The 22,377-nt window shown below is 49.6% G+C and overlaps 6 protein-coding genes across 6 annotated transcripts; 1 reads left to right on the forward strand and 5 right to left on the reverse strand.

Annotated features, from left to right (window-relative positions):
• Positions 1 to 4,421: 4,421 nt before the first annotated feature.
• Positions 4,422 to 5,520, reverse strand: N7529_005870 (putative short chain dehydrogenase; the record flags this gene model as incomplete). The annotated part of the gene is made up of 3 exons (XM_057241397.1): positions 4,422 to 4,733; positions 4,923 to 5,258; positions 5,308 to 5,520. 3 exons carry the CDS (start codon positions 5,518 to 5,520, stop codon positions 4,422 to 4,424), a joined length of 861 nt encoding a protein of 286 aa, XP_057096756.1.
• Positions 5,521 to 8,050: 2,530 nt separating this feature from the next.
• N7529_005871 (Alkaline phosphatase-like alpha/beta/alpha) lies at positions 8,051 to 10,763 on the reverse strand (the record flags this gene model as incomplete). Its single annotated transcript, XM_057241398.1, has 2 exons — positions 8,051 to 10,439; positions 10,510 to 10,763. 2 exons carry the CDS (start codon positions 10,761 to 10,763, stop codon positions 8,051 to 8,053), a joined length of 2,643 nt encoding a protein of 880 aa, XP_057096757.1.
• Positions 10,764 to 13,132: 2,369 nt separating this feature from the next.
• On the reverse strand, positions 13,133 to 13,818 carry N7529_005872 (uncharacterized protein; the record flags this gene model as incomplete). The annotated part of the gene is made up of 2 exons (XM_057241399.1): positions 13,133 to 13,512; positions 13,569 to 13,818. The coding sequence occupies 2 exons, from the start codon at positions 13,816 to 13,818 to the stop codon at positions 13,133 to 13,135; spliced, it is 630 nt and encodes a 209-aa protein (XP_057096758.1).
• Positions 13,819 to 14,341: 523 nt separating this feature from the next.
• N7529_005873 (putative oligosaccharyltransferase subunit ribophorin II) lies at positions 14,342 to 15,382 on the reverse strand (the record flags this gene model as incomplete). Its single annotated transcript, XM_057241400.1, has 4 exons — positions 14,342 to 14,581; positions 14,642 to 14,926; positions 14,983 to 15,181; positions 15,237 to 15,382. The coding sequence occupies 4 exons, from the start codon at positions 15,380 to 15,382 to the stop codon at positions 14,342 to 14,344; spliced, it is 870 nt and encodes a 289-aa protein (XP_057096759.1).
• A 491-nt stretch (positions 15,383 to 15,873) lies between these two features.
• Positions 15,874 to 17,673, forward strand: N7529_005874 (putative GPI-anchored cell surface glycoprotein; the record flags this gene model as incomplete). Its single annotated transcript, XM_057241401.1, has 1 exon — positions 15,874 to 17,673. The coding sequence occupies one exon, from the start codon at positions 15,874 to 15,876 to the stop codon at positions 17,671 to 17,673; it is 1,800 nt and encodes a 599-aa protein (XP_057096760.1).
• A 1,528-nt stretch (positions 17,674 to 19,201) lies between these two features.
• N7529_005875 (putative regulatory protein Ral2) lies at positions 19,202 to 21,871 on the reverse strand (the record flags this gene model as incomplete). Its single annotated transcript, XM_057241402.1, has 1 exon — positions 19,202 to 21,871. One exon carries the CDS (start codon positions 21,869 to 21,871, stop codon positions 19,202 to 19,204), a length of 2,670 nt encoding a protein of 889 aa, XP_057096761.1.
• Positions 21,872 to 22,377: the final 506 nt, after the last annotated feature.

Consider the following 22,377-nt stretch of genomic DNA (forward strand, 5'->3'; position numbering starts at 1 on the left):
CAGTTCTCGGCATGTTCTTAGCACATTCATAGTGCAGATTAGTTCCCGGGGATCGCGAATCAAGGGACAGCGAGTGGGCTTAGAGCTTGTGGAGTTGGTGATGTCAAAAGTTGGACGCCTGCTCTTGGGACGGTGAAACATTCCAATTACAGTACAAATATGTATGTGAAATGGTTCCAAGATTGCCATTACTACGTGAATAATGTAACAGAATACAACTTGAAGAGCGTATATTTTGCGTTTCATGGTATTCTAATGCTCGTTAGATATAACTACGTAAATTCCTAGAATGTTTTCACTTAGTCGCAGTTCTTCTTTAGGCAATGGTTTCGGGGCGCAGGTCGTAAAAGCCACATCCGCGATCGTCAGGTGTATCGACATAATTCCTGAGCTAATTACGACGCAGGCAAATATACGAACACGATACCTAGTATGGAAATTCTTCCAACTGTCAGCATTAGGCACTATTATTCTTCATCTTGTCCCTATGTCCTGCCGACCCATCCGGCGTATCAGGCGTACTCGTATAATTCAGCCCTGGAGGCATCTACATTTTTGAGATTATCATTGGACACATCGATCTTAAAAGTTGTGTTTAGGAGATAAAAGTGGGCAGTTCATTTCGGCTCGCCCAAACTAGTGGCTAAAGGTGTGTGGCTGTGTGGGGACCGGATGCTGATGCGGTTCTTGAAGTGGGCCCGATTATTGGGATAAATTGATTACATCCGGCTCGATTGCTTCGAAAGATCTCGGTGGCTATGATGATACACAGTATATGTTATAAGATAAGTTCCAGGTGATTTATACTACATATACCGCATTGCTATCATTTGATTCATTGTCCAATTCATGTCTGTTCATATAGTCAACAAATCAGTTCCATATCAAGTATTTAACGCTAATGTATAGATGTGAGCTCTAGGGATTGATCAATGGTTTAGTTAGAGGGATGTAAAGGAAGAGAGAGACTCGAGCGAAATTTGAGTGGAAATTTGATCAGAGATAGAAAGGTTGCAACGAGTGTGTCGTAAGACAGCTTTATAGAAATTGAATCGTAAAGTTTGGGCTACAGCGATTGTCGAGCCGTAGCGAGTAGGTAGTGTAAGTGGGAGTAGCACCGAAGCCCGCCTTATTGGAGAGACGGCGGCGCGTACCTAATGCGTGTAGATGACTACGTTGGTCTTTATATCGCTTGAATGTAAATTAATAACAACTTGGGGATGGGAGACGGAAGCCGCAAAGCGGAGAGAACAGACATTCAGCCAATGAGCAAGGAAACTGGCGAGGAAAGCCAAACTTATTCCTTGTTAAGTTAGAGACGATTATTTGGGTAATCAGTCGATGCCCAAGATACCTGCCGCTTGGGACGCACTTAGATCACATCCTCGGTTTCTAGATGCTATTCGCACAATCCAAGATTGCCGCAATCAGACATTGCAAGGCGATCAGGGTCGTCGGGTGAGATTCCAAGCATCCTGCTAAGGAATTTATAAGTGCGACACCGAGGATTGCCGTTCTCAGGCCCAATAGGCGGTACTAAGTCGGCCGTAGAGGATCGTGAACGCTCAGCATCAATATCCAAACTGGGCAGCAATTTGCGAATCTGCTCAGCGGACTTATGTCCGAAATCGCGCTGTGCAGTATAATCTTGGAATAAGATTCAGACTTTAAGGCGCTGAGTTTGGCCGGGTCTGTAAATCCGTCCAATTGCTTGCAACAGAACGTTAAACTTCTGTGGCGTTTCCATGCACACCATATGGGAGCATAAAGTTCGTAAATTGAGCTCTAAGGCTCCACAGTTGAAAGTTGACGCAAGTGTGTTGAATTCAGAGACAGCCTCAGAGCGGTTCTTTGTGCTCATTCCAGCGGGTCATGGGCCAATTGCATAAATTGATTATGCGACGTCTGTCGTAGAGCAGCCTTTAGATGTGTTCTTCGAGGCTCAAGGGGATAGATACACTGCCTCTCGCATTATGATTTCAAGGAGCGAAATCATCAAAATCCAGTTTCCAGGGCCTCCTGCTTATAACAAATAACGAAGAAACCGTAGGCGATGGGAGCGCCCCGTAAGGGCATAACGTCCTCGATCATAGTGATATGGAATAAGAATTTAGGGCAGTGTAGAAGTATAAAAGCACCTTAACCCGGGGTAAGCACCCTTCTTGCTTAATACTTCTCTTAAGTATTTTACTTTCACTTCACTTTATGGCCTAACGTTGCCAAATCTTGAGATAAGCAGTAATTAGGATTCATATCCACTCACTATTCCACACGCTTATCTCATCATAATCGTTCTGGTCCAAGGACGGAGAGTCTATGCCTATGAAGCTAATGATAGCGGATCGAGCATCAGTTTCTCCTTCCTTCCTCTCCTTCTTAGTCCTATTACTTCATAATTCTTCTCTTCCTCGCAGCGCAAATCTATAAGCAAATTGGCCAACTATCCAGAGATCCTTCTTCTTTGTCTCTCAGATCCAAATTTCTTCGACTACCTATACTAACGACTCTTCAATACTCTCTGCAAGGCAAGCCGCTTAGAATGAGCCAACATCCTCAATGACACCTTGGGCTTCCTCAATTTCATACACATAAAGCGATTATCATCGTTGATGAAGGCATCGCAGAGCCAGAGCACAAAGTTTTCCTCAAGAAAGTCCAATCATACGTCCAAGCTGGTGGCATCGCTGTATTCGGAATGCTTTTCTCCAATATGTGTCAATTTGACACTGCCGACGAAGACTACAACCAAACCTAGACCTCCCCGGGAATGTCGGGCCCTATACTAGTTGAGACATTGGCCTCAACCCTTCTTGTATCTTGTCTGCTGGAGTGATGCATGACTCACTTTCAGCTCGGAATCCGGATCGGAGTAGGTATCTGCATATTACGAATGCGAAGCCACAAATCATGATACCCCTTGATTCGTATAGTAGCATGATGAGGGCGGTGGTTGTGGGAGCCAAAATGGGGGACGGGTGCCTTGCTTACTTTGGGAAAGTGAACGCCGTTGAGGGCTTCGAAGGTGCTCTTCTTGCGTTGTGTGGACTGTCTCATTGATGAATTTACTGCTGCATATTGTTCATAATCAACATTCAGTCCTCAATAATTATGGCTCTATCTTTCCGACAAGCCACAGGCTTGTTAGTTAGTTTATGGAATGATGCTCCGAAAGCACGGTCGTACCGTATTAGAGGGATTTTATTAGAAAAACTAGTGAGATTTTGACTATCAAACTAAAGCTAAAATCAATAAAGATTTCTCTTAAAACCTCCTTGAATCCTCAATCCGAGGGTCTAAATAGAATACTTTGGGCTTTAATTATAGAGTTTTGAAAAGAGAGGAAAACATGACCCTAGGTTTACTCTCGGGACAAACTTGCGTCCTCGCCACTATCACGTTCTATATTAGACGCAGTATTGTGGACGCTTGATCCCCAGGTCTGAATAAATAAACCTTTTCAAAATTGACAAAATATCCAGCCTCCTTACCTAGCATAGTACAAACAAACAACAATAGCCAAGCCTAAGCAGACGTCACAACTAAACAAAGCGATTGGCTACCACGCCCGCTTAAAACAACCAGCCTCGGGCCCAGCACACCCTGATTGGTCCCCATTCTCCGCATTTTCCCCAGAATATCGGTCAAATGTGGGTTGGGCTCTATGGTTGGCGGCTTAAAAAAGGAGTTTGGATTATTCTGGACTACATGAATGACGAGTACAACATCCATCACGCGATATCGCTTTTCCTCGGGTTATTAAGTCTGGCAGCGAATGGGCATCTTCGATCTTGTCTCCCACGTCTGATGTTTGTTGATATTTAAATTAGATTTACCTAGGTAGGAATTTGTTGATCAACTTTGTTGGGGGTCAGGTGGCGATCCCCCACTGAGGGTTGGATATGTGGTGGATTTCGACTGGTCCTGGCTATTTTGTCTTTTATCGGTGAGAGGTGTATAATGAGATTCGGATGTTTCGGATGTTTATGCCGGATGAGATGTCCAAGTGACCTAGAGTAGAAGTATAATCAAAGATATATAAGGCTAAAAGGCTAAATTCCAAGTAGAAACTGGTACAATATCAAGCAATGTGGGATCGATATATCAAGATTGGGGTGGATCAGATTTAAATGCAGCTACTTCGAACGCAAGATTTGGATGTACAATGCACAGGTATAGATAGAACAAATTATTATTCGAGCGATCGGTAATCTAACGTCATCGGAGTTCATTTATCCAATTATTACTGTCCAAGATGAGCAAGGATCAAAAATTCCCAACAACCCAAGGCTCGCTTTCGCTTTCCTAGATCAAACCCCAAGCAAAACGCCATGCAATGAGAAGACCAGAGCAAATGGTCACGCGGAGATGATTTTAAGGCAAAAATCCAGAACAAACATCAAATCACAGCCATCGTCATCAATTTACCATGCAGAGTGGCCACCATCCATGCGGAGGTCACTACCAGTCATGAAGCTGCTAGCATCGCTAAGCAGGAAGACCGCGGCACCACGGTACTCTTCCGGGCGGGAGAGACGACCGAGCATATTCTCCTTGGGCCACTGCTCGCGGCGCTCGGGGAACTCAACGAACAACTTCTCAACCATAGCAGTAACAATATAGCCTGGGGAGATGGTGTTGACGCGGATGTTGTAGGTTCCCCATTCGGCAGCAAGATTGCGAGCAAGCTGGAGAACAGCGGCCTTGCTGGCGTTGTAGGCGGGGCAAATTAGTCCCTAAGAGGATAAGTCAGATCGATGGCCATGAATCAATCAAATCAAGGGACGTGACATAAAAGCGGGGAACCCCAGAATGGGAGATACATGTATCGACTTGATTGCCGTAGGGTAAAACGCCAAGGAGTAAAAAAAGGAATAGATTGCCACCGAAAAAGTCAAAGGATAGGACGAAAGAGAGCAACGTACCCGATTGGCAACAGTGCCACTCATAGAGGCGATCATGGCGATACTACCCCCATTTCCGAAACGAACCATTTGCTTAGCCACAGCCTGGGAAGTCATGAAGACCCCTGTGACGTTAACCTCAAACATGGTATTGCTATCCTTGGCCGAGTACTCGAGCGCAGGAGTCTCCTGCTGAATACCCGCTGCAGCAACGAGGCCATCCATGCGCCCCTCATCGTTGGCAATGGCTTCAATGACGCTATTGAGAAGCTCTGTGTCACGCACGTCAATGCGACGGTAGTGCAACTCCGTACCGAGCTCCTTCGCGCGTTGCTGGATTTGTTCAAATTCGGGGGCCTGGCTTGTTAGTTTAAATACAGACTGAGTGATAACTTTGGAAACATACTGGCTCTTCCAGGCGGTCGAGTGCGTAGACCTTCGCGCCGGCTTCCAAGAGTGCCTCTGCTTGGGTCAGGCCTAGACCGCGGGCTGCTCCCGAGACCAGTACGACCTTGCCGGAGAGACTAAACTCAGGCATTCGGGACTTTTGGCCCATTAGGACGGGCTGTGCGGACTTGGGGGCTGTTGGGACTTCGGTGACTTCGATGGCGACGGACATTGTGTGGGTATATATGTATAGTTAGGAGAGGCTGATGGAGGCTATGGTTGCGGTGGAAAGAATATCAAGAGAGGAAAGATTATAAGAACTGATTGTATCAAATATAAATAAAGAAGAACGGGGATGATTCAAGTGATGAAGAACCAGGGGCCGGCGGGATGGCTCTATTTAAATATTCTTTGACGTCCGGCAGCATGATACCGAAATCTCCAAGTAGCACCCCAAAAAAAGAGTCTCGTGAGCAGAAAGAAACTGGAGAGCCCAAACAGGAAATCCAGATTTGGGCCAAGGGTGCAGCATGGGTTGGGTCCAGACCTCCAGGGAATGTAGGCTAAACGGCTGTGGCAATGTATACGCCCTACAGACCTGCTTAGTATCGAGTGGTATATCAATGGAAAATATCAAGATTCTCGTATATTGAATCCCCAATGTATGATAGAATAATTGCGTCAATGTTGTTCCATCTTGCTATCATCCTTGTCCAGATTTGCCTCCATTGTAGTTTCCAGCAGTAAGAAGTCAAGAATCCAACATTGCAAATCAAGAACATCACCGCATCAGCAGACTAAAAGTTCACGATAGTTGCAATGCAGGCCGGAAGCGGAAGCTGGCCCGGATTTCTATATCGGGAAACCCGTCTGGGGCCTGGGAACCCGGGGAACCCCCAACGCCACTTTTTCGACTCGATTATTTTTCTGTTTTTGTTTTAATCAATATTTAGCTGATCTTTGATCAAAAACCCCCCTGGATGCGCCAAGCTTCACACGGCTTCTAGAAAATATTCCAAAAGTACTCATCTGGAGTCAGCTGGCCCATTGCAGATTGACTTCATTTCTATTCACCAATTGAAGCAGAACCCCTAGGCCCGTGTACCTGATCGCCCCTAAGAGAAAAGAAGATAATTGGCCAATTCTGATCAAATTATTTTTCTCTTGAAATGTTAGATCTTTGTTTGGGACATCCATCTACCATCTCCATCAAAAGATAGAAAGAAAAAGTCTACTCCGTACAAGTCCCACCCCCCAAGATAAGGTGCACAACCAAACCTCCCTATATCCCGGTTTTGCGGGGGGACGCTAAAATTAGCATAACGCAGCAGAGTAGAGTCCAGACTGCGACTTGCGTTTGCCGAGACAGAGGAATATAGGGAGTAGGCTTGAGCTTAATCGGAATGAATAATAATAATTCTGACCTTGTGACCAGCAGAGTCTTCCATTCCATAGCTCCTTACTCAATCGGGCGATTCCGAGACCTCGTTTCCACTTTTTCCACATCTCGTGAGCAATAAATCATTACACTTCCTACTACTTGTTCTGCTCTTTTACCCCTGGCCTTGCTAGCATGGACCTCAATCCCTGCACAGGGATTGTCTAATCGTTATCTCGGCTCGGTGCCGACTCCGAGGTTGGAGACGGAGTTGGATATCTCCTGCCGGGCCTCCCATCCCACCCAGATGTATTGTCACCACTGAAGCGTCACAGTGGAGCGGCGCGTGCATGTATGCCTTTCCGATCCGATATATGATGGCAGCTTGCTATTTTCTTCTCAAACACTGCCTGCTCGCTCTCAATCAGCGTCTCGTGTGGCGGAGACTATTCAGCGTCTGCTCAGAGAACGATGCATATGCAAGAAGGCTCGAATCAAACTATGGCCGTCGCGCTATCCGGAAGTCATTCGATTGCCACCGGTCCCTGTCTGCGTGACTAGGCGAGTAGTTGGGTACCGCCCGCTCACGATTGCCAACTGGACTGTGTGGCAAGCGACGACCTGCACAGACCCTTTCGCCCCAGACATTAACTTCAGATGCCGCTATACCGTTGAATTTACCGAGAAACACCGATTCTCAAGCTCAGGCACAAGAAGAAGCTTTGAGATTTCGACCAAAGTCAGACGTCAGTCCATCAAGTCAACGAGAAGGGATCCGCAACCGGCCCGCCCTGCAGCCGGGTAACAGAAGGAAAGGATCCAGACAACAGGAACTCAATACTTACATATGAATCTAAACTTCATGGACGATCGAAGTGGATAGAGTGGGTCGGGGGATCTTCGATGCGATCTTCAGGTTCACCATCTTACATGTTGTACCGCAAAACACGCATTAACGGTCCAAACCGAGATTCGAAATTCAACATTAGGCTATATTCATCAAAATATCCAATCTAATCCAGAGAAGGAAGATAACCCCAAATCGAGTCTTGGGTACTATGTACAGGTCCGTCCCTATTCCTACAAATACAGTAGAAAATAGGAAAAAGAAAAGAGACATCCCGCCCATGCAAGACGTGAGAAAGTGAAATGAAAATGGCTGTGTAGCCAATCGAAAGAGACAAAAACAATGCTTGAGAAATCCAAACATGGCACAGACCTCATAGAACTCCGTATGAACGCCAAGCCCGAGATACAGTAGATATCATAACATGTCAAAAAGTGAGATGGTAAAGACGTAAAGTGAAGTGATGCAAGACAACCAGCACGGGCCAAGCCCGGCGACCAAATTATTTTTTTATTATACTCCGGCCCATGAAGCAATCTACGCTTCACGGTAGCCCCAGATGCGTTTTTGTTCGGTGACCCACCACTTGCCGACCTTCTCGGCATCCTGAAGCCAAGCGGCGGATTCGTCGCCGAACTTGGGCGACACCTCTTCGATCAGCGTAGCCAGGGTCCAGGCTTTGGTAAGGTGTGTTTCGCCGGGGTCCTCGCCGAGGTGGGTGAAGGTGTACTCGAATTCTTCCTTCAGAGGCAAGATCAGACGGTACGGCATACCAGCTGTTGTGATGGAGAGCATCGAGCCGCCGGCGTTGATCAGGCCCATGTTCCAGACGGAGCGCTTGGGCGGACTGTCTGGGTGGGAGCGGGGTTCGAGTTGAGAAACGTCACGCGCGGGTGGAGGAGGTGGTGGGGGGTTGTGGCCGTGGTGGGAGGGCTCAACCATTGATGTGAGGAAGGGGCGTAGGAGGGACTGGCCCTGGTATTCGGGAAGGAGGGAGGAGGCGATTTCGGAGTCGCGCTCGTCGAGGGAACTGGACTCGACGAGGAGGTCGAGGATGGTTGGAATAATGGAGAGGGCGGTTGCGTTGGCGGTGATGTCAACGCGGGGCATTTGGGGGTGGTGGAAGACTAGCGGGACGCGGAAGTTGCTGATGTGGCCGTTTTCATAGGTTCCGGTCATGTCTTTGTTATCTTCACCGAAGGCTTGGCCGTGGTCGCCCACGACTACGACGAGGGTCTCGTTGGCAATGCCAGTCTCCTGGAGCATGTTCATGATGTCGCCGAGCCAGATGTCGACGAAGCGCGCGGCGTTCAGGTAGTTATTCATCAGGTCGTGGTTGATATTACCCTGGTCGCTCATATATGGCTGTTTCTTGAAGTCATCTGGTGTGCTCCATGGGTGATGCGTTGTGCTGGTGACATGAGAAAGGAACATGCGAGTCTTGTTGTTTGCGGCCTCCTCGAAGAGGTCTCGCACGTAGGGTCGGAGCTCAGTCTCTGCATATCCAAAGTAGTTGATTTCCTTGCCCTTAACTTTGTACTTCGCGTGCGACGATTCGAGATCACTCTTTACGACTTTGTGCTTAAAGCCCATGTTGTCATTGAGGATATTCTGTCGGTCGTAGTCGTCGGTGATAGACTGCATGAAGACAGACTTCCAGGGGTTCTTTACGGCCTCGGAGTTGCTTCTAGCGGTTTGATTGCCGTTCACGTTCGATTGCGACTTGCCCCGGTTGAACAACTCGAAGATCTGCGGCAAGCATGGTTGGTAGATTTCGAGGGTAGATTCTTCCAAAAGATCGACAGGCAAAGGGTGGACACCACAGTGGCTTCCTAGAACACTCTTGAAAGTCAAAGAGCTTCCCGTCATGGCTCCACGGACATTAAGACCACCCATTCCCTCCTGCGGTGGGGTTTGCCAAGTAGAGTTGCTCAAATCAACCTTATTTCCTTTGCTATCGGTTGCATATTCACCGGTCAGCTGCTGAGCGACCGGAGTCATGGTGACCAGGCGGTCAATTGCTTCCTCAACATTTTCCTTCTTGTGAGAGGCGAGGAGGCCTTCGAACAAGGGGGTCCCCTGCTGTGTGGGGAAAAGCTCCTTACGACCACTTTCCAGCGTTAACAGCACTACATGGTTAACCTCAACAGAGTGCTCTTTGAATGCCTTTTGCAGTGGCTCGTATATCTCGCCGCCCAAATTCGTGACCTTGAGAGGGTCGTTTTTCGGGTTGAAGAAAGCGCCGTCGTCACTACCACACACGAAAGAGAAATGGTTATCCTTCTCTGCGCGATCATGGGGGCTGAGATCCCAACGGCTGAATCCGCGAGGTGGGTTTTCGGGGAGCCAAGTAGCCCGTGACCATTGTTCCACAAACGACGAGTCCGGTTGAAACAGAGGGTGGGAAAAGCCTTTGCCGTCCGTAGTCATCAACGGGAAAGGCACGACAGGCTCGCGACACCCCTCTACCGTAGCGGACTTTTTGTTGAAAGCATCAAGAAGAGTCAAGGGCAGAGCGCCAGACAGATGGTCGTACGGGATAGAAGGGCGGGTGAGTTCCAAGAACACGAGCGAGACACAGATAGCGACAGCGGGAATAATGCGACGGAGGGATCGGAGGTCCATGGACGCCATGCACGACTTTCTAGGGGCAGCAATTAATGTATACCGCGCTCTATAGCTGCCCACGCACAGGTCTCGGATTGCCTGCAACCCAAGTCCGGTGAGGTTGTACAAATGCGAATGAACCAACCACGACATGAGTCCGAGGACGGTAGCTGCGGCGGACACGGTGGAGATGCCACTGAGGAGGATTTTCATTGCGGCCGGATCGCTGAGGAAGCTACCTCCAGCTGCCCAGGCGACCTCGGCGCCGGTCTGCATGAAGAATCCGAACTGGATGGAGGATGCACCCCATGTGATTAGACTGGCGGATTGTTAGCTCCTGCGACTTTGGGCAGCAAACCGGGGATTTCTTTTGCGCAGGGTCAACATACGATAAGGCTCCACCCAACGCGGTCGAGACGCATTGCCATCGACCTTCTGGCGCAGGGAAGCGCAACAACACTCGTGCCAATATAATAACGAAGACATCGGGGAGAATGAGAGTCGGCGAGTAGAGAACGAAGTAGAGGAACGGTAATGAACGAATATGTAAAGCAATATGCAAAGCTTTTGAGGCGAGGCCGCTTACGACAAGCGCGGAGAAAAGGAAGGGCGACAATGGTGGTAGAAGGGCGTAGATAGACATGATGGAATCATTTCATGATACAATGAAGTACAATGAAGAAAGGGGGGGTATCCAGAAAGAAGACAATAAACGAAAGACTAGGCTGACACGAAAAAGAAGAGAGAAAAGGGAAAAAAGAGGATTAGTTATTCTTAGAATGGAAAGTAGGCATAAGTGGAGTGGACGACAAGTTCAAGACAAAACAAGACCAATAAAGCGATCCAACGATCCCTTGGAGGGAAATTGTGCACGCGACTTTTAGAGGCTCCAACTTACTCCAATGCTTGTTTTTCTCTTGCGTTTTTCTTTTTCTCCCTTTTTTTTCCTTTTTCCTGTTGGTCTTTCTTGCCCTTAAAATTCATCTCACTGTGGATCACGATGACCCAAGAGACCCTGATTAGAACCACTTTTATTCGGCCCCAATGGATTTTCATTCATCTCCCTCGTAATCGGTTCTCCAAGTGGATATAGAGTCTCGGATGTGACGGAGGCATTAATAATAAAAAAACAAGAAAACAACGAGGCTGTACGTGCTAGTGTATAAATTGTGTATACCCTGTGTATAGTATTCATTAAAATTAGGCAAATGGTACCTTATTATACAATATTGTACCACTAGGTGGACCCTGCATTGCACTATTCATTCAAATGTGCTTATGTCTTTTAGATTGCCTTTTTGGTCTTTTCTCACTGACTCCAATGATTCGTCCATGAAACCAGCTGAGACACGTTTGATTTCATCAAAAGGGGCAACGCACAAAAACAAAAAACTCTGATTAAAATCCGGGGAAGTCCTTGGAATCCCAATGTGACGCTGGCTCGGACAGTGTTGTGCGCCCGACCCCCGTTCCCCCACATTTTCGCATTTGCCAAATTTGGTATTGACCTTCCTAAACTCCCTTTCTATACTCTGTAAACAAGTATGGCGTATAATGTGGAAGCTTGGAACTCCAGTGCACCCATATCACCCCCCCCAAAAAGGCTGAGTTCAAGGGACAGGGACGGATCTCCTTGATCGTCGGAGATCCCGTGTGGTCGATGAGCCCTGTGAGTGAGATTTAAGCCTTGTGGATACACGTTGATCCTCTATCGGTCCAGGTGTTGGAATCATTTCAAGGCTGTCTTTGGCATTACAATCTACAATCTTCCGGGTACACATCTACAACATCACAGACTTGGTCTCTTGATGAGGTAGGGTGTCAATCCAATGCACAAGCTTCTGCCGAGAAGTGAAAGGGGTCCAAGTCGCCAAGGGCTCTTGGCGGACCCTGCATATTGAGACCTGTTCGCCAGACCTATTAGATCTGTTCGGCTTGTTGGACCTATTGGACCTGTTACGTACAATGTAATTACCTAGGTAAAATAAGGTGCTGGCAACTCGTGTTAACCTTGACATGTGTGGTCTCCTCATTGCTCGGCGATCGACATATTTTCGTCGTATGCTCGAGCGCAGCCCCTAGGCTTATACGTACTGTATATATTAGTAGAAGGGTCGTATAAGTATACGCCTAAGCTTTGGCCCCCTCAAAAGTAGACTGGTTCCATGCACACGAAGTCCTGATTTAAATGTCAACAGATCAAGCAAATGGCGGATGGTTATGGAGCTGACTCATTTTTTATGCGATAGGTACATGCCGCGCCACAATCTTGGTTCTGGATGATGGCGAGAACTTCATATGCTACACAAAATATAGCAACTTCCTCTTTAATGTGAAATAAATGTTGCAATTCATGTGTTCCCCTGCTGTCGTGTGCAGTGATACTGTAGTTGGATTTAGATCTGGTATGTGCACACTCCGGTCCATATAGTGATTCCGAGTGTTGGCATCTTGCCTGTCTAGTATCGAAACTCACTCGAGTACATACACATGTGTGCATTTTGTCCATGGTTATGTTGGATGTCCAACAAGCAAACTGTATGATAAAGGTGTCAAAAACTCTGAAACACTTCCAACATAGGATTTTTTTATATTAAGCCATCCTGTCACTTGGATTTCCCCTGTTTCATGTTCCTTTAGCCTTAAATCTACACGCAAGAGCAGGCCACAATGCTGTACACCTGAACATCATTCTCAAATGTGTTGCTGATGACACAAGCTTTCCTCGAGATATGACATCCATGGATGGGTATATGAATTGACCAATAGACATATCATATGGGCAGTCCCGTACTGTCTAGCTTCGAAGGAATCCAGAACAAGACTTCACTGCGTATCACCATCCCACGTCGGCAGCAAAAACATCCAATACAACATCAAACACCACGTAAATGCAATGAACTACATTATGAGTAGAGAAGACCAAACCAGAATAATATACAAACACACCCAAAACACCAACCAAACCAATGCATTTGAAAACACCCACTAAGCCCCCTCACCCTCATGTCTTCAAATCTTTGAAACAATCTCATCCCTCCCCAATCGATCCAGAACCCCCGTCTTCAGTCCCAAAAACCGCTCAATCTCCCTAGGCCGCTGCTTCTGCTTATCGCGCATAGTCAGCACCTGCTGAATAGTCAATGCATCCAGGAACGTCCGTCCAGGATGTCCCGCACGACCGAAGTGCTCCGCCTCCTCTTCTGCGGCCTTGCTGAGGCGCTGGCGCGCGGTGACGACTAGCAGGGCTGGGTTGGAGGAGTGCGGGAAGATGGTCTGCATGGAGGGTCTGTGGGCGGTACTGGAGTTCGAGAAGGTGGGGGATGGGTCAACGGGGCCGAGAGTGCGGAGGGAGGCGGCGAAGTCGGGGTCGCGGCCGTCTAGGTCGATGGCTGGATGGGTTGGTTAGTTTGGGGCTGTGCGGAGTGGATGGGGGCGATATACGTACCGTTGGACTTCACGCTTGAGGCGCGCTCCTTGCTATGGTATGTTGGGCCTTGCGAGGGAGGGGCGGCGCGAGGCGGGGAGCTGGCTTTGAGGTCTGGGGTTGGTGCTGGTGCTGGTGCTGGTGCTGGTGTTGGTTTGGGTTCGCCGGGGGCTTTGCGTGGTCCTCGCGGTGGGGGCGCTGCTTGCTTGGGATACCGGCGGGCCGCTGCACCTACGACTGACTTGGCGGGCTTTGAGGCGGCGGAACCCATTGCGATAGATGGTTTGTTTGTGGGGAGTGTGGTGAGTGCTGAAGCTTTTTGCGGCGGAGTTCGGGGAAAAATCGCGGAGGGCGCCTTGGCATTTGAGCTGCTTACTGCGTGACGTCAAAATACTGACAATAAACAACTTTTCAATTATTAGGTACCTTGTGATACTACAATTTTTAAACGATTGTGATTGAGCATTATCAATGGATAGAATCTCCAGAGAGAAAAGTCAATTACGATTCGTTGGGTGTTGGTAATTGGCGCAATGTTGACAAGTTGTTTTGGTGCTTTGTGAGCGAGGATGAGCTCTGCGCACTACGGACAAGTTCTATATGTAAGAATGTTTGCAAGGTACGTGGCAACTGCTAATGGGTTCGGTGTAGCGTCTTTATTTTTGTAGAAGCATGCTGGATACTTCAGCTAAGATACAATGTCATGGGAGCCGAAGACCACACGGCAATCTGGAAGCACCCCAAGACCACGCCCAATACCAGGGCGCAGAACAATTTGCACCTCTTGTGGGTATTTAACGAAGACCAGCGAGGCGTCGACCTTGCACCTCACCCAATGCACGGCTACCGCTAACGAATGCGACCACGCCGGCAACAGCCATGGCGGGAAGGATCTGGAACAAGTTCCAAGACGTATAGTAAAGGAAGAAGATTCCCTCAAAGGCAATCAATGACCCGAGGAAAACGGCGTGGGGGAGGGGAGCAGCTTTGAATGCAGTGGGCAAGTGGTTGACGTTGGCGCCGAGGAAGAGCCACTATGGCGAAATGTGTTAGCTGTGTGCTGTGTTGGCACCGGAAAGTGTAGAGCGTCTTACCATGCCAGCGAGAACTGGAACAGCAGCGACGACCATGGCTACAAAGGCCAAAGTGATCACGATTGGTGGGCTGGAAGCAGAGTCCTTGAAGATGTGGTGGATCTCGGGCTTCTTGCCATAGCGCTCGGTTTCGACGGTCGGCACGGCCTCCTCGGGGTTGCGGTCGAGAGACAACTTGAAAACAGAGCTATCGTAGGCATCGGAGTCGCCGAAACCACCGATGACAACGTGTGCATCAACCGGGCTGGACAGAGAGAGGAATTGGATAGGAAGATCTTTCTGGGTCTGGAGATCTGTTAGCTGTGGCCGCGGGGAGTCGACTCCGGCGTACGCATGCATACCAATTCTACCCGCGACTTGCCGTTCTCCTTGACATTGAATGGATATGAGATATCCAATCCGGTCTCACCATCCTTCAATAGCAGGAAAGCCTGGTGTGGGCGCTTTGGAGAGCTTCCTTCTTGGGTTGTCAAGGTGACGCGTAAGGTGTCGGCGCCGGCAAGAGAGACAGGGTTAGCGAGCGGCTTGGAGGAAGCGAGCCTATTGGAGATATCCAGTCAGTCTCAGGTCTCTCGATTCAATTTTTAATTCTTACTGTTCCTTGAAACCTCCATTGACACCAGCACCTTTAGGTTGAACGGCCACGGTGGCATCAGTAAAGCCCCAAGCGGTAGCGGTAGCGCCGGGTAAAGCTGCTGCTGCCAATAGACAGAAGGGAACGGTGGCCTGCCACAGATGCATTGTAAAGACAAGAACTCAAATAAATAGAAAAAAATAGTAACCAGCTCTAGAGCTTTGGAGGGTTGGAGATGGGGAACTGTAGGTGCAGAATCAGGCGGACAACGATCCAATGTTAGAACGATAAGATAAGCAGTGATTCCGTGCCCTAAGTCATTTCTTTTCCGAACAACCAACATCTCTTTGCTTCGCTGTATCGGCGGCAAATCTACCTCAACGCCCGCCTATTCGTTACAAGCGAGTCCATAAACTCTTAAAATAACTTTGCGGATGGTTGTACCTTTGGTCCCGTAAGTATTGCGCTTATGATACCGGGCCCTAATTCCATATTTCCTCCCCTGACGTCGGTTCCCATATATTCCCTCCTCACCCTAGCTGCCTCTGTTCATATTGTTTAGTACTTCATTCATACTATTCAGTTGATTGCTTGGCCATTGGGACTACTCAGATGAATAGCTTAACTGACCAAACTCGGGCTATTCTAGCTCTACACGATGCCTCCCAAAAAAGGCCAACGTAAATCGATGCCTGGGCACGTACATAAAGCGCCTATGTTGACACCTTCCCGGCGATCCCCCCGAGTGCCTGCCCCGCAAAAGAGTTTAGATGAAAGCTCACAGCCCTCCAAAACGTTGGAATTTACTGCCGCCTCTCCGCAAGACGGTTCTATCAACATTCGATCTTACAATTCGAAAACCACAGTTTCAATTCCCGCAAGTCCCGATACATCAGAAACTCCTCCCGAGACACCAAAATCACGTCGCCGCACGTTCCAATCACGCCCATCTCGTCTTTCGACTGTTTACACCCCAACAATAGAGACCCCAGCCACCAATAACGGTAGTCGGCGGACGAGAAGAACGGCTGCACTTGAAACACCCAAGAACGAAGGCTCGGAGATTGACCTTCCAGACAGCATTGGCACTACCGGCTGGACCTACGACCAGTACATGGGAAACCTCGAGTCTGAAGGAACAGCCGACGGTCCATCAAGCCCCACATCAGCCTCCGACATGCGGAACTCATCTCGGGTTCGGAAGCCCACCATGAGGGCCATTGAATCTCTCGAAACTGTGAAGAGAAAGCCTCGACGAAAAAATACACCCATTCCCACTCCGCCTGTGGAAAAGCCGGACCCATTGAGTGCCAATGCTGCGAAAAATAAAGTATCAAAGAAGCCTATCATGAAAACAAGAACATCAAAGCGAATGGCGAATTCAAACTTGCAGAAGAATTTTGTCTTGATCGGATTTGATATTGACGCGAAGCTCGTCGGCAAAGCCTTGTATGATCTGACTGTCGAAGCCCTAAGCCCTGGCTTTGTTCTTCCATCTGATTTCCCCGAATCCTATAACAAAGCGCGTGATGCATACTACCGTCGCCAAGATAATGAGAAATATGGCACTAGTCTGCCTGCGGATTCATCCATTCCACCTCAAGATGTCGACACGGCCGACGAAGACCAGTCAGCTGCCCCTGATATCTTGCCTACCTCTCCCGTCCCCACTCCCGCAACAACCCCCGGTGTGGGCATCCTTGCCTATGAGAAGCGTTCTGAATCCGTAATCAATAGTGATGGCTGGGTGGAAACTGGCAGAGTCAACAATAAAGGCGAAGAAGTCTCTCTCATCCCCGATCAGTACCACCCATATTACCTATCCCACACATACGGATACGAGGGCCTACCATACCCCCCAGTACGTGCTCGATCTGGTCAGCAGGCCGAGGCTGATAACGCGCACGGCTTCCCTCCATTTATGGGAGGCCGCAACCTGCCATCCGACAATGTGGCTCCCTTCGTGACCGAGAACGTCAAGGAAGAACAAGCCAGGGTGTTCGCCAACGCCCCCGCGCCAGCGCCCACGGCCAAGAGCAAGAAGACGCGCGTGCGCAAGCGCCGCCAGACCGCGGCCGCCGATGCCGATATCAAAGCCGAGGAGAGCACTACCACTCCCATCACCACCGATGGTGGACGTAAGTCCCAGCGTCGCCGTCGCCAGACAGCCCCTGCTCCCACCCCCCCCTCTTCATCCTCTCCCTCTACTCCCCCGACAACTGTGACAAAGGTCAAGTCCTCCCGCTCGGCCGCCGCCGTCGCCCCCGCTGCTGCTGAAGAAGACAAGCCCAAGGTGCAGCGGCTGCGGTTGACCCTGAAGCCGGAGCACAAGGCAGAGACCTCCGGAGCTGCCTCTGTTTCCGCTGAGGCCCCCGCAGTGCAGTCTTCTTTCTCTTCCGCTCACTCAAATGCGCCGTCCCCCGCACTATCCAACAAGCGTCGTCGGCGCGGAGACTGACGCCCCGATGAGAAGAAAGCGAGGCCCTCCTAAGGGCAGGCTGAGAGCGATCACCTCCCGGCCTGACCGCGGGAGCGTGGCTCAAAACTCACGTTTTTATTTTGTTTTGGTTTTATATAATCACCAGCGAGCGTTTCAGCATGTATCATTATCAGCGGGAGCATACCATGGAGGTTAACCATGGTCAATTATGAGGTTCTGTTCGATTGCTTTCTATTCCACTCAATCTTGTAGTTCATGTAAAGCAAAGCTGTAAGCTTTTAGAAGCCTATGATAATTGGGATTGAAGGTTGGCCTAGATTTCACGGTTGCATCCGGTTACTGAAAAGTGCTAGAAATGGATGTCGAGGGTCGACAAATTCATACATATACACCATTCGCAGAGGCACACATTTTCAAAGAGTCGGCAATCTGTATAGAATACAAGTACACAGCAACTAGTCCAAATATTGTATACTACATCCCTTCTTGATGAAGTCTTCTCTAACTATATGTAAGTAACGATTGATGCCTCAGGTGTCAACACCAAATCCGAATCTTCCCTTGAGAATACCCATCCTCCAAATTACTACTCTAACCAAGTAAAGGCAGCACTCCCTGTTCATTTCCTTTCCAATCAATCTAACAAACATCAACAGTAATGGCATCCTACCAAGACCAACAAAAATACCGCTCCGTGGACCCAAACAACCGGCCTCCACGTCCAGTCCGACAGCCGGCTCCTCCCCAGCTGCCGAAGGGGGTTGACGACATCAGAAAAACAAAGGAGTACAAGACTGCCGCACGAAGGTAACTAACCCCCCACTGGTGTCTGGGTTGCATGAGACGATAAGAACGGGCAATCTAATACTTTCTCAGATGGTTGTCGACTATTGTCGCACTGCCGATTGTTATTGTTTCGTCATATGTTCTCTATGAACGACGTAGGTTTTTTCATTCTTCTTATTTGCATATATATATGCATACGATTGGGTTGCCTGTGGATGCTGACCATTTCCCTACTAGTTTATGGCAACAAGAGTCCCAAGCGGCTTGGAAGCCCGCCTAAGAAGGACTAATTTCATCCACTCGTCCTCTTTGATATCATTTTTCTGGAAGCGAACTTGCATGTACGAGTAACTAATTGGGTGACTTTTTCTGGACTTCTGCCACTGTAAATAAGCCCAAGTTTGAAAGAAATTTGTCTCATCGCGTCATGCAAAGTACTCAGTAAACGAACGGTGTATCCAGGTTAACAATGCATTTATTTGTCAGCATTCTCGGTATATATCCATGACAATATGTAGGCAGAACAATGGTCCAGCCCGACTAACATGAACAGAAGAAAAGTAGAGCGCCCAGAAACGATTTGAAAGTTCTCTCCTATATCCTCCTCCCACCTTGCCAGCCTGCTGGGGTGAAAAGCAAGAAACGAAATGTGTACAATCCAAATACAAACAATGGTATCGAGAAAAAAATCCTCCATCAATGAAGCAGCAAAAGGATAGGAGCAGGAAGAGCAGCGTATGGCACATCAACAACCGAGGGCTCAGCTAGCGACCAATTGAATGGGGATGTCACCAGACGGCATAGACGTCGAGCCACTACCAGTACTGGCAGGCTTGGTACTACGCTCGCGCATACGCCGACCTTCCATCAGACCGCGCAGGCCACGCTTCTGGAGACCAATAACACTGCTCAGATCGCCCGTCCAGAGTTCACGCTGTGGGCGGCGAAGCTCGGTATCTGTACCGCGGCGGTGGCGGGTAGAGCGCGAATGGGAGCGGCTTTCATCACCACTAACCCACTCTGAGTCTGACTGGCTGTAACTGGCGCTGGATACAGAGGTGGCTGTGCTGGAATTGCTGATGGAATCTTCGCGGTCGCGGTTGGCGTTGCGCTGGCGCGAGTGCTGTGAGACGCTCGTGTCAATGCGGAGGGAGGGGAGGCCACGGGCAAAGTTGGTGAGGTCGCCTGTGCTGCTGTTTGCTGATGCGGAGGTTCTGCCGTGCTCGGTGTCGGATGAGTTTGAAGCCATGGCGTCATGCTGGGAGGTACCATTTTCACTGATTGTGGGGGCTATGCCGTTGCGGCCGGTATAGGCGCCATTTAGAGCTTCGAGGGTGCCGCCTGGTCCGCCCGTGAAGCCGGTGCCACGACCGCCGCCGGCTGCCATTGCGGCTGCGTTGAATACAGCTGCGGCATTGCGGCCGTCCAGGACCTGGTGGAGGCGTTCGACGGTAGCCTCTAGTAGCCCGTCGATTTGATATGGGCGGGCTAGCTGGAGAAGCGAGCAGAGAATTTGCGGTGTGCACAAAGATGAACCTGGAGCTGGGAGAGCTGCCGTGTAGAGGTATTGGACAAGGACTTGGAGGGTCAAGATAGTATGGGGGAGGTACAGCACACGAGGTCGGGAGGTTGGAGCGAGGGAGTGGGCTGAAGGGGCTTCCAGGTTCTCGAGCAGGGACTTTGGAGGAACACCTTGATTGACAAGGGTTGTTGCATCCGAGTATACGCTACCCTGTCCAACTGAGGGCGTGATAGTTATACTAGAATTGCGACTTGGATGAATCTGAGCTGGACGTAGGATTGCAGTATCTGCGATGCCCCCTTCTGACGACTCACGAAGAAGTTGGATGAAGTAAGGGCCCCACCGCCGGGTCAACACGCGAGAATTGACAGAGATGCGCTCGCCTCCCATGGCTTGAAGCTCCATATCGGCCATCTCTGGCAGTGATTGAGCGAGTTTGCCTAGTTCATCTGATGCGCCGGACAATGGACGGCCACCTGATGTCAACTGAACTAGTTTCTTTTGCAGAGATGCCGGCACGGTAGATGAGCTGTACGATTTATACCCAGAGGTGGGAGCAGTGCGACAGGGATTGTTGTAGAGCCCAAATGCCTCCAGTTCAACCAAGCAGACGTGCGAAAAATTGATTCGCCGGTGGTTGTAATCATCAACAAGGCTTCGCTTGCGGTGTCCAAGAATTACGAACGTATTACGACGAGGCCAGAGCACTCCCCGATTCCAGCTGCCCTGCCCAAAGACCGAGCCTCCGGCATCAATACGGCCCCAAATCAATGTCTTCAGGTCGAGAGCCCAAAGTGCATATTCCTGCTTCGAGGATGTCAGATAGGTACCACTAACAACGAAGTGACCGTTGATGATGCCACCGTTCGGGAAACGCAGCCCAGGAGGAGAGGCTTGGCTCTGCATCGGCCGCTCAACAAGGCGCCCGTCCGGTAGGCGCACCTGCAGCTCCAGCTTCACGTCCAAGAAGTTGTAGTTAGAATATATCAGCATAGGGCAACCTGGGGATTCAGTGCTGTCCTGAATTGGCTCATGCACGTCACGATCCGGAGCAGAAGATCCGATTTCGGACACATCCATTCCCACTAAAGGAGCCACGACACTGCGGTAAGCGCCGCAGCTCCTCCCCAATGGGCTTGTGTTAGTCCACTTGAGACTGCGCAAATTGAAAACGCTGATTTGTTCGATGTAATGATTGGAGCTGTCCTGGCCACCGACAACCACCATTTCAGCGCCCCCAAAGCCATCAATGTCCACACCCAGTGTACCTTGATTAGTGGATGATTCAGGGTTGTGATGGAGAGCAGATAGCGGTGCGGTAGCAGACGTGAAGCAAGCACTGGACGGAAGGATCGTAGCACAGTGTGCATACCGTCCCTGCGGGGAGTCGTGAGACGCAACACGGGTCCAAGCCCGCGATGGAACATCGAAGATATGAATATCCGACATGACTACGACCTCCGACTGTGACTGGGACTCGGCAGGGTTCTCGGGGTCCTTCAGCGTACTCGGCGCCGGCGACATTCCTCCATAGCAGACCAATTTATTATCGCCCAAAGCGCACACACTGTGGAAGTATCGCGGTGGAGGAACATCACCAGCCGGCTCAACTTTCGTCCAATGCCGCCTGATCAAGTCCAACTCGTATAAATCGGACGTCAACTGGGGGCTGCGTCGTGAGAGGATCCGGCCTCCAAATACGTATAGCTTATCGCCCAAGATTGTCGTCGTCGCACCCACCAAGGGGTGTGGCTCTTTTCCAGTCGTTCGTCGCACATTACACACCAGCCCCGAGAGGTTGATAGGCCCAGAGGCAGACTGCTGGTTTAGCGATGGGGAGCCCCCCGGCGCGGAATCCTCTCGCCCTACATCCATAAACCCCAAACTCGACTGGCTTCGCGATATCATGGTGGGCGAATCTCCTGTCCCCACTTTCAACGGTTCCGATCGTATTGGCAGCCGTTGACGCCCCCTATTTTTGTCCACCTTAGTTCGTTCGCATATGACGATTCGTTCGCCAAATAATGATTGTGTGTTCGGCAAAATTCCCGGCGCTGCTTGCAAGTGTGTTACGGTGGAATGCTGGGCGTGGGAAAAGGGGTGGCTTTCCCCGCGATTGCAGTGCCGGTTTCACAGAGGTTTCGGAGACCAAGGAGAGCGATGAAGTGAAATTAGACGAGGGTGCCGGTATTGGTGACGGTGTATTGGCAAAAGTGTCAGACGTGGATGTTGATCGGCACAAAAAAAGGCGGTCTCAACCTTTGCTAGCCCAAGATAGGTTTAAAGGTGGGTGCAACGCCAAGTGTTCGGGATGTTTCTCCATTGCTGTCATTTCTACTCCGTTTTCTGGATTTCATTCTCTCCACATACCCGACAGTTGTGCACAAATCTTGAAACTTACTGCTGAAATTTAG

Source organism: Penicillium soppii, assembly GCF_028829465.1.
Source record: "Penicillium soppii strain IBT 18220 chromosome Unknown utg000005l, whole genome shotgun sequence".
NCBI lineage: Eukaryota > Fungi > Ascomycota > Eurotiomycetes > Eurotiales > Aspergillaceae > Penicillium > Penicillium soppii.